Here is a 12,370-nt window from a genome sequence, read left to right as displayed (position 1 = left end):
TATGAAATTGATTTAGTCTAAAAACACTTGGTCTACAAGAATAATATTTTGACGATAATCAGTTCTCAATTTCAATGTGTTACTGTATACAAAAATATACGTACCTTTGGTATGAACTAGGATAAATAAAATAGAAGAGATTTCCTTTTTTAACAAATTCTGGGGATCGACATTTTGGTCAGTAGGAGATTTAAGTGTGAACTTAAAACTCACAGTTTTTACCTGGATGTTTTTGTTTAAATTAAACTTTTAATATCATCTACCATGAGTAGGGTATTCAAAATACCCCGTTGATCGGCTCTTGTGCGTCAGGTTGCCTCTTAAAAAAGTAAATACCAAATTGAAGGTATTTGATTTGACCTTGAACATAGCGAAAATGGGGCGGGATATTTTTATGAGTGTTATATCAAATTAGGGGTCCCTTATTAATATTTTCTAGGAAGTCTTTGTTTACCCATCAATGCCTTAGAATGCCAAATAAGAGCCACATAGGTTAAGATAATGAGACTAGCACCTTATAAAAACAGCAAACCTATTAAATGAGTTAAACATAGTGCATATGTTAAGCAACCTGAAAATGTTCTGCATCCTGAAAACAATTGTAAGCTAATTTTACCAAAAATATTAATACTTATTTCTACTTATTTTATACATGTTCTGCATCCTGAAAACAATTGTAAGCAAATTTTACCAAAAATATTAATACTTATTTTTAGAACCGAACATTTCAAGGCATATAATTTTTTCATTTTTTATAGTTTAATGGAAGTATTTTTATGCATATTTTTTATTACGATGATCTAATAGTAGCAGCCTATAAAATTTAAATTGGATCTCCTCTCGATAAATTTTATGTTTGTACTAAAAATTGATATGTTATGTTTTGCTTGAGTTTTAAATTCCAAAATTAATCATTGCGGTTTATTGAAATGTTTAGAACAAAATACCACAATAATCCGATGAATTACAATCTGCAGTAAATGATTGGTTGTGAAAAATCAAAACAACAATAAAAAACCAGATTAAACATCATAGTTTAAAGAATTTTTTGTTGCTGTTAGTTGGCTATAAATAATGAAGATCACTTGTTGAACAGGTGATATGAGTGCAGGTTGCATAGGTACATTTATAAAAATTATAGCAAAAAGTTTTTTTTTACAAAAATAAACAAATACTTTCCGGGGGATGGAACTTGCCTAAATGGGATTTTATTCTAAAATGTAATAATCGCAATGCAAATGAGACTATTATTTGAAAAATACACCTGAACCATGAAAATGTCGAAAATGGGGGTGATTATATTGAACATTTTCTAAGAAGAAATGTTTTACCAACGAAGTGCCCGGTAGACCCCCTTACGCATTTTCGTTTGGAAAATACACCTAGAACCGTCAATATATTCTGACGGTTCTAAGTGAATGAACAAATTTACAAGAACTCCGTAGGTAAATCGTTATTCCAGTAGACAGACAGGCTACATGTGCATAGAATCTTATTCTGGTATACTTTATGGGGCTTCCGACGAACATTTCGTATAATTCAATTTTTTATAAATTTTATACAATTAATTTCTTTATCTGTAAATCAATGATGCACATACCTATGTATGTGACACTTTATGGTTGTCTCACTTGTTGTCTCGTAATACATATATACGCAATTGTAGCAAAGATTCCTCAACATGTTCAGCGACAAGTTGAATGTCACCGTATAACTAAATCACTACTAAATATTCCAATGTTCAAAGCTAAGCAAAAAACAAAAACATAATCTGGAAAGCTCAGACAATGACGTTGTCCAAGTGTCATTTATTGATTATTGAATGTTTTTGTAACGCTTGTGTCTATTGATCGACTCGAATATGAAGAAGATTTAATACCCTATGGAAGCCATGCCATTTAAGAAATACTAAAAATAAAAATATTTCATATATGCAAGTTTTTATTGACTCTTTACAAAAACTGTAAAAGGTTAATAGAGCATTTTGTTTTAAAGTGACGATATAATTGAATTCATTTATTGTAGCAAATTATTTATTATTTTTTTATTGTTGTTGTTGTTTGCTGCATACAACTAGTACAAATTCTATGTAATATAACCTTGTTCACTTTTGTTTTCATTTGCGTTTAAAAGTAATTTTTCATTAATTCATTATTCTGTGCGAATTTTTGTGCGGTTTTTGTTTTTGTTCGTCATCTCAAAACTGAATTGTTTCAGTCAGGTAGGTACTTGCCGACTTTAAAATTAATTAGTTTCAATTTTCAAGTTAGTTTCATGTTGAGGGTTTGTTTTTGTATTGTATTTATGCCTCCCCTCACCCTCACTACAACTCCTACAACACAGCTTGACTTTTGAACGTCAGGTTAAATAGTTTGATTAAAGAGTTTTAAATGCTTCAGTGAACTTGTAATACATTTTAATTAATTATGGAATTTTTGTATACCAGACTTTTGGTGATTTGTTCTTATGGTAGGAAGGAACACACACACACACACAGAACACCATTGTTGAAAAATATGTTTAAAGAAATGTTTCCATTCAAATTGATATATTTATTACAGACGCAATTTAGCGTAAGCAAAGTTAGTTCCTCTTCCACGCTGTGACGGCATGAGGAAGAGTTTTTAGTTTGCTAAAATGTTTTCTTTAAGAAAAAAATAATTTTTTTGTGTGTATAGAAATTTGCATAAGTCATTGTACTTTAAATGAAATGTGTATGCCTACTTGCTCACATTATTGTAAACCAGGAAATATTACAAATTATGTTTTTTAATATAATCTACATAACAATGAATGTTGGAATTATGTCCATTTTGTTTTCCATAATGTAAATATCTGGAAATTTTGCATGGGATATAGTTGCTACTGTATTTAAATTAATTCTTAAAAAATGTGTGTAGACTCACTAAATATTTCCCATTAGCCAAATATTATATTCTTTCTCGTAATTAACAACTCGTCAAACATGAAAACAAAATGGAAAGAATATTTAACTCAAGATTAAACAAGTGTCCGTCGAATTGGCTGACATATATATGGTCTTCCATGTTAAAATCCCACAGAATTTACTATTCCTTTTATGAACTCCCCATCAAAGCGTGGTCCCATGGATCCAATTTTGATGTTTGATCTATGTTTAATAAAAGTACCGATGAGATAAATGGACCGATAAGTTCTACCCTCCAAAATTATGCAGTTGAAATATTAGGCTGTGCAAAGTTTGGTTCAAATCAGATATTTTAAAATTTATTTTCGACAAAATTCTGACTATTTTGTGGAGGTTGTACTAGAAGGTGTGGACCGATATTCTTCATATTCTAAGGTGATTTATCTATGAAAGAAATATTACGATGTGCACTGTTTTCATCAAGTCGGGCATTCCATTCGCTTCATATTGCAATAAAAAAAATTAAAAATTTTGAAACAGGTACCAGCAGAAATGTACCGATGCGTCCTATATTCGGATTTCATTAAATGTTGGTAAAATTACGACGATGTGAAGAGTTTGGGTCAAATCGCAAATTCTAGTCCAACATTATACAGGGATGGTTGTATTATTTGACAGTGTAAAGGTTGGTTCTTTACAAAATGAATTCTTAGCAAAATTTTAATTACTATAGGAGTAGGTACTAGAAAGAGTGGACCGATATTTCTTATTTTCGAACTTGATTTAAGTTTGGAAGTAATATTACGATGTATAAAGTTTTCATGACATCGGTTATTCCATCGTGCGCCCTAGCTTGCCAAATAGACACACAGAAAAATTGACTCCAAAAGGTCTGCAATGAATTTGATCCAAAAAACATGGGGTCTAAAACCAATATTTCGATCGGCCATAGCCAAGTGTAACTACCCACATTACCTTTCAGTATAACAATATTTTTTAAGGATCAATCTGTGGCTCTTATAATAGTTATTTATTTAATGATATTAAGCTATATTTGCTATGTTTGTACCAATCCCAACATTTAAAGGTATGGGCGAAATAACGAAATATTCAATAATTTCAATTAATTCCGAAACTTATATTATTAAATACATTGAATAATCTCTTATTATTTTATTTACTGCTCTTCTTTCAAATAATGAACACATGATCATTGAACTCCAAACGTTATGTGTCATAAAATATCAAAACATTCATTTTTTACAACGCACAGACCGTACAATATCCTATCTCTCATAACTTGAAATACACTAAATAAAGAGTCATACGATCTAGTTGAATACAAATAAATTAATTGCAATGCTATTATTTATTGATGTAAACTGTTGTTTGCTTTACAAATCAAGAAATCATATTAATCTTAACTTTATGCTTATAGTATCTGACGAGGCAGGAAATGACTCAGATTGCAATTAAAGTAAATAAAAACAAGAATTTTACACAAAAAAATTAAATACTACTATTGTGGGAAATTTAGTGGCACTGGATTTTAAGGACTCCTTAAGATGTGCTTTAAAATGTTTAACATTTAACGATAAAAAAGTCGGAATAAATTAAAGTATATGTTTGTGCGCACACTGATGGCATTTATTCACAATAGAGTGGAAACTGTTATAAATACAAAAAACTTAAGACACGAACTCTACGTTTTTATTCATAAAGTAGAGTATAGAATAATCAGATTGTTATACAGTATATAATAACAATGTTGTTTCGATAATTGATGAAGTTATTTTAAAGTAAGTAGAAAATAGAATAAACAAATAACAAATAAACATAATTACGACGATGGGCTAATATATGGATGTCTCAGTGAACACGCCGATTAACTCCCTAAAAAAAAGAAAGCGACGAGGAAGTGTATGTTGTTTTTATAATTCATTTTCATATAAATTCTTCTTTATAATATAGAATACACGATGGCGATAATCTTGATCATCCAGGAAAGATTTTTTTTCGGCGGACAATGCCATACATTCCCCACTAATAAATAGTTGTTTTTTTATAAAAACAACAAACTGGGATTAAGCATGACTATTTTGCAAAAACAAAAAGATTTTTTTTTAATATAAAAAGATATGACTATAACAAGGCTCTTGAAATTAAATTTACCATTTAACATATTTCCCAACCTTACACACCAATACTTAAGGACTTAAGGAAACCTCCTCGTTCTCGGTTCCAAAAATGTATTATTTAATTCGAACCTACATTAACTCAAGAATATCAATTTGAAAATTCAAATGAAAATCTCAAAAAAAAAACTAAAGACATGGCCGATTATTGTGTCAATATACAGCCATGTCAAAATAGCCGATTTCCAAAAAAAAAAAAAATAAATAAAATTCAATTCATTTTCATCAAATACTTATACGCAAAGTTACAAATTTTCACAATTATTTTCCAGCTGGTTAAAAATCGTCGATATTTGGGATCGAGAATGGTGGGAGTCCTTTAATGTTGAAACGATAATTACACTGTGCGACAAATTTGAATTTTTTTGATAATTACCGGAAAATTCCAACAGATTATGAAAGAGGGTCTAAAAAAAGAAGACACGTGTATCGGCGTTTTGAATGTTTACGTCGGGATGTAACTTAAAAAGGCGGGGCATTATTCTCCCTTTTCAAGAATTTTGATAATTTTCAAATTATGATTTCTTGAAATCCTTACATTTTAGGTATATAGTGTCTCCGGCAATATTACTGACAAATTATCGAGGAATAATTTGGTATGCAACTTTAACCCTCAACCGACTTATTAAAGGGGTCTTTTCGGTCCCTTTTTCCAGGAGTGATTGAAAACTCATTCAAAACGGGGTTAAAGCTGCTCAGAATATTCTACAGAAATGTTCGCCATAAAGTTTTATTATAAGTCTCAGAATAGACTAAAACTCAAAAATCAGCCTAAACGTCAAAAATCTTAAAAAACAAAAACTCATTTTAGGGTTAATATTGTACTTATTACTAGTTTTTACCCATTTTTCCCACAAGGTGTCGTTTTAGAAGGATAGTATAAGGGACAAAAATAGTCTCCATCAATTTTTAGCATAAGTCACTGAACAAGAGAAATCTGTATATATAATGTATATACCGAATATATAGTCATACATTTTGAACCAAATATTCAAAATGTTTTTGTATTTTTTTTTTTTTTTTTTTTGTCAAAGACATTTCCTAGTATTTTTTCGACTAAGTGGATTAAATTAACATGAAACTTGATTTTAGGTATATAATGTCAAAGAATAAAATATTCTACGTCAAAATCCACTTCAAGCTTCAGAACAAGCTATATATATATATTCAATAGTTTTTAAGAATAAAGGTCAGACAATATTTAGCGGGTCACATGCACAATCACATTTGTGTGAAAAAAGACAAAATTTGTATTCTATGGCGTATATTTTTAATCCTGAAGGACATAGACCGGAGAAGTAGACAGTGTTTCCAAGCCGTTTATATTTACATTGATACCAAATCTATTGCGGTATGTACTCGGACGTGGGAGTGATACGTCAATATTTATAGGTATTTATGTATTCTGATATTTTTTACTATTACCATTACCCCACTAGAGGGCGGAAACGGCGCGGCTATGGTCAAAGACAACGCCAATAGTTTTCGGTGGTGATCAGATTATATTGAGGGATAAAATGAATGGAAAACTTTATTTATTTCTGGTTTACAAGTCGTTCTAGATGCCACAATTATAAGCCAAACATCAAAAATTTCTCATGAAGAGGACGATCAGATCAGAATGGCTGTCTAAATATTTAACAGCTTAAAATAAACCAAAAAATTTGATTCGCAAAAGATTTCACAGAGGGGCTTTTGATCTCCAATCGATCAAGAGAGTGCAAATATCGCGAAATATTTCCCAGACTAAAAATATAGATGAAGAAACATAGAGCTCAGTGGTATTTATGAATGTTAACATTTAGACGCCCCGTTCGACTATAGAGCTTCGCTCACTGGTTATTTATTAATTATAATTTCGGTCTCGAGTTTTTAGAAGGTACGTATGTGAAAGGAATTGTCGTTTTAAGTTCATATCAGCCATGAATATAAGACTCCATTCATTACTTCATAACAATTCTTAACTTTTTTGTAATGGTTATTAATTTAATATGTATATATTAAATTAAAACTGGCATTTAACTCCGAATAATTATTCTTATCTCATTAGAAAATATCAATTATCCAGTTCTCATTTCATTTTTTCAAATTCACTACATTTTCCTTTATTTAGTTCATAGCATTAACGCATTCGATTAATAATAAAAAATAGATATAAAAAACATAAAACTTATAAATTAACAATATTGTTTGTTTGTTGTTTTGTTTCGTTCTTATGCAGAGTGTATGTGAGTGTATTATACAAAACGTACATAATTAAATACTCGCTTTAATAGTTTACAAATGTATTTTGTTTGTTATGTGGATTGGAAATTCCAGCACTAGAGGCAATACAAAAAAAAAATAAAAAACAAATCATAGAGACAGAAAGTCAGTTTGACATTTCGATACGAACGAAAATGAAAACGAAAATGAAATCACGCATTGTGGTGGCAACACAGCGATATATGAGAGAGAGACAGTGTTGATGACATTTGTAGAGATGAAGATGAGATGAGGAACATGGTCATGGATGGATGTAACTATTCAGAGAGAGAGCATAACTGACTAATGAGTTAAATGGTAGAAGTTAGAAAAGGTGAGAAGTCAGGTTTTTTCATTGGAAATGGAGATCTTAGAGGGGGGAAAACTATGTACATTAGTTGTAAAGTTAAGAGTATTTCTTGGTTTGCTTAATTCCGTTCTACCTTTTCTTGTTCACCGAAACTTTGCCATTTCACTGCTTGCAAGTACTTTTAACTTGTATTTGTTTATACTTCTTCCTTTTTCCTCTACTTCTTCGATTTTTTGTTTCATTCATTTTCTTTATCATATCGTTTAGCCGTTAATAAGTCGTGGGGTCGTCATCGAGGATTGGCAGTGACATTTAGTTATAGGGTGGTTTGTTGTTTTAGTTACTTACTACACTAAATAATTTACAATTTATAAAACAGTGATTGTTAGAAAATGGCTTCTTAATAATGGCCATGAGCACCGTGTCCATAACCGGCATAACCATGACCAACAGCAATAGCGGCGGGGGCATGATGCGCTACGGAAGCGTATGGTACAGCTGGGGCGGCAGCAACATGATGGGCAACAGCGGGAGCGGCATGAGCATACACAGCTGGACCGGCATGATAGGCAGGTGCGGCAGGAGCAGCATGTACCACAGCTGGGGCAGCATGAGCGGCAACAGCATGTACAGTGGGGGCAGTTTTGTGGACAACAGCATTGAAACCATTGTGATCGTCAGCGGTATATTCGACAGTGCGCACTGAACCGTCAGGTTCAACCAAGGAGTAGGAGCCCTTGACAACATCACCATCACGTACTTCGTGTTGGGATTTCACATCACCGGTATGTGAGTCAGCAACACCGTAGTTGTAGTGATACTTGGGGTAGGCCTATAATGGAAGAATGGGGGTGGAGAGAAGATTATTAACATGAAGGATGAAAGTATTTATCATTAAGTGGAGCTAATTTCAAAAGTTTTTTTATTGGGATAGAATATTAGTTATCACACTAATTTAAATTTATAAAAATTAACTCTCATTTAAAAATATGGAGGTGTTATTTTAATTTTTAAATATGATCTGAAAAAATATTTAATCTAATACCACCTCAATGACCATCATCATCGACCACAAAAGTAAAATAAAATAAAAAAAATGCCCTGGTTTCTATGGCAACCACACATAAGTCAAAATTTGTTAACACATCAAACAATTGGTTCAAAACCATTACTGACGACAATGGTTCTTCACAGAGCTCAGGCATTGAAGACCGTATTCGACACGCAAAATCAAATTTCTTGAAGCTAATCTGTAACCGTCATTGTACGATATCATACCTCCCCTATAGGCATCCATTCATCCATCGATGCCTCACATCGCCATCATCATCACCACCACATTCAGTGATGTCCCACATTTGATAAAGTACAATGTGCCACTTTACATGAATTTGCAATTGATGATGGCATGAATGAATAAAAGATTATAACACAATAACAAAGCAAAAATAAAAAACCAAGTGTAATGAAGATGTTGATAAAAAACTGCAACATTGCAATAAAAAATATAGGTGAATTACATACACATAGGCTTTAGCAATGAAAATAATGAAAAACTACAACAACAATCGGATTTTGTAACATCAGATACAATTGCAAATTTGCACAAGACCACAAAATGAAAATAAAACTTTTAGATTATCTCTTTCAAGATGTGTGAACATGGCTTGTGGATATATAGAAAATTTGTGTTAAACAAAAACTGTGTGTGCTATTGAATGTGAAAATCAAAAGACTTAGGAAACAAACTTGAAATATGAAAGTGAAACAGAGAACAGAGAGAATAACATGTTGAAAATAATAGTAATGGCTATTTTTTAATGGTAATAAAAAGTAAAGTAATTGGAAAACTAAAATTTCGCTTCGATCAAAACGTTGTAAAAATATCCATACAATCAATTTATTTAATACATTTATCTCAATTGCATTTACTTTAATTTTTCCCACATTCCTTTGTAAGATGCTCCTTCTTACAAATTTCCATAAACCCAAAATCTGTCTGAGCAATGCATGTATGAATGAAATGAATTACATTATTGATGTCATCGCAATTCATATGAAGAATTAATTCGTTTTTGTTTTTTTTTTTTTTTTTTGCTGAAAATCAAAACGCAAGCCACAAAACATTTGCAAATTGTGTTGTTGTGTTTTTGTCGTATTTCTGCCATATTCTTCTTCGTTTTCTTTATCTCGAATTGGTTTGTCTTGGCAACGAAATATGATTACTGGTTGTCAGTCTCTGTAGACTGTGGGAATTGGAATATCTTTGAAATGTGAACATTTAATATGAAAACACCTAACCAAAGCTAACAAACAAAAAAATTGTGGGAGCTAAAACCACAATTTATGTAAAGCCATGTCTGGTGGCTGTTTGATGTAATGCAGTGTAACCGGAGCTGCATTTTTATTACATCAATTTTTGGTGAGCAGTTTTTTTTTTTTTGCTTAATTGCAAATTCGATTTGACAAATTTCAATGCACTTGTCTGGTTTTAATATGAAGCATATATAAATTAAGTGTGGCACAAATTTAGTACATTGTAAGTAACATTTTGGGGAATTAAATTGTATGATAAACAAATTAATATAAATAAATGAGATCGCTACAAAGTTGAAACTAGTTGTAGCAAACTTCCTCATAGGAAATTTTGATTGATACAGGTAGAGCAGGAACACACATTATTTTAAATATTTACATCCTTGATAAATTTGGGAGTACAGCTGGTATGTGCTGTATTATAATAATGGCGAAATTTATTTCCTTTGTCACGTTTAGCATGATGGAGACAAATTTAGAACACTAACGAGTGTGTGTGTGTTTCTTAAGTCTTTTGTTTTTATACTTTTTGCAATAGCAAGGATAGGAATGGGCATTTATTTTTCTTTTTTCGATGTCTGATTTTTGTCTGATGTATGATTTTTTAGTGGTCAGAACATTTACACCCTTCGTACTGGACAATTTCTGGGTAGCACATAAAGGACAAATTATACTTCATTTTACAAATTATTCTCTTGTTTGTAATTTTCACAATGGGAAGGGATGGACCATAATTTCAGTTTCCGTGAAGGTATACCAAGTACGTATAAAATTTGTGGTTCCAATTTTCCTAAACGTGCATTTATTGATGCTTTACAGTGTAAACTCAATTTAGGCTTTAGAAGGGTTTCAATTTGGTTTGGATTTTTGTTTCTCAAGTTTTTTAACTATAAATTTCACTTTAAGTTTAATAGAGTTGCATTGAAGATGTTGAAATATAAATTGACAAGTGAAACCAAATTTGAGAAAACGTATTTTTGGTTACTTTCAAATCAGTTTATGTAAATTTACATTTTTTTTTATGTAGCTACCTTTTGTCTTCGGAATATTCTCGATTCTAATATTTTAATCAATAAAAAAACATTTCTGTCCATAATACAATATTTTGTTACAATCAAAAATTTGATTAAAATATTAGATTTGAGCTGAATATTGAAATATACTAATCATTTGTTTATTTTTATTTTGGTGCATCTAATATATAAATTTCTAGCAGAAATTGGTCATGTAAAGTCCAATTATTTTCTTTACATTACATTTATCTAAAGATGTACATATTTAATAGATTTTTCCTAAAACTAGAGAAACATTTAATACATTTTACATTAAATTTTCCATTCTTATTTTAAATTTTTCTCTTTTTATGTGCTCAGAACACTTTCAATTGCTAACACCAGGGCTTTCAATGTCATACCTAACATTTCGTTTCACTTGGCTACTTTTTTTCACAAATACTCACATGATAATCTAAACCTTCATCGGGGTGGCCATGGCCATGACCAGCATAGACAGCTGGAGCACCAGCATACAGACCAGGACCACCATGAGCACCATGTAAAACACCAGCTGTGGCTACGCCAACGACAGCCAAACAGATCAAGGACTTTATATGAAATGAAACAAATTAGAAAAAAACAGCAACTTTATAATGTGTACTATTTACAAATATTCAACAAATAGCACTTTATACTTTTTAATAACTCTTTTATATTTTGTATATATATATATATTTTTTTTTTAACATTATAGAACTCACTTTAAAGAAAGCCATTTCTAGGTTTAGGGTTTTGTTTTAATTTTTTTGTAAATTATTTAGTTGTAAACGTCTTAACGACTTGCTGTATTGCAGGCAACTGATAACTAGAACCAAGAAGGAAATCGTATTTATATACAAAAACCACCAAAAAATGCGCCAACAGCAGAAAAAAGCGACAGACACAAACAAACACACACACACTCGCTCACCAACAATAGCACTCAGTTATGCACAAGAAACATACTTATGGCTGCTACTCGAACAGACTCCACCCGTGATAAAACGCAAACTTTAAAATAATAACAACAACAAAAAAACTGAACAGCAACAAAAAACAAATTCATTCGTACAATTCAACATTAGGAGGGTTAAAATATTAAACATTAAATTGACTACAAGTCGACATATTCAGCAACGATGCCGACAACAATCAACATTCAGCATACAGAGGAGAGTAGAGCGTCGAGCTGTTTTCTGTGTGTGTCGCTCTCTGTCAAAGTTGGCAGAATTAGATTAAATAATAATAAATCGGAAAAAATAACAAAATTACAAACTGAGTAAGAGCCGAGCTCAAACGACACAAAAAATTCGTAATGCATGACGTTGACGATAGCATGCTACGTCACTTGAAAGGTTCGTATGGAAAGTTTGGGGTGAATGTG

At 31.3% G+C, this 12,370-nt stretch overlaps 1 protein-coding gene across 1 annotated transcript; it reads right to left on the bottom strand.

Moving 5' to 3' along the window:
- Positions 1 to 7,982: 7,982 nt before the first annotated feature.
- Positions 7,983 to 11,802, bottom strand: LOC133335373 (cuticle protein 7). Its single transcript, XM_061543651.1, has 3 exons — positions 11,709 to 11,802; positions 11,412 to 11,555; positions 7,983 to 8,468 (listed from the first exon to the last, which is right to left on the bottom strand). Exons 1-3 carry the CDS (start codon positions 11,721 to 11,723, stop codon positions 8,037 to 8,039), a joined length of 591 nt encoding a protein of 196 aa, XP_061399635.1. The 5' UTR covers positions 11,724 to 11,802; the 3' UTR covers positions 7,983 to 8,036.
- Between the last annotated feature and the right edge of the window lie 568 nt (positions 11,803 to 12,370).

This window comes from Musca vetustissima, unplaced genomic scaffold (assembly GCF_032173495.1).
Source record: "Musca vetustissima isolate MV318-11 ecotype Yass unplaced genomic scaffold, APGP_CSIRO_Mvet_v1 utg7685, whole genome shotgun sequence".
In the NCBI taxonomy this organism is placed as follows: Eukaryota; Metazoa; Arthropoda; class Insecta; order Diptera; family Muscidae; genus Musca; species Musca vetustissima.
This window is presented reverse-complemented; position numbering and strand designations above follow the sequence as displayed.

Bases quoted from the DNA above. Each gene is read 5' to 3' on its own strand.
- LOC133335373 (XM_061543651.1), bottom strand. The intron at 8,469-11,411 runs GTGAGTATTTGT...CTTCCATTATAG, and splicing joins ATGAAGGTTTAGATTATCAT to GCCTACCCCAAGTATCACTA.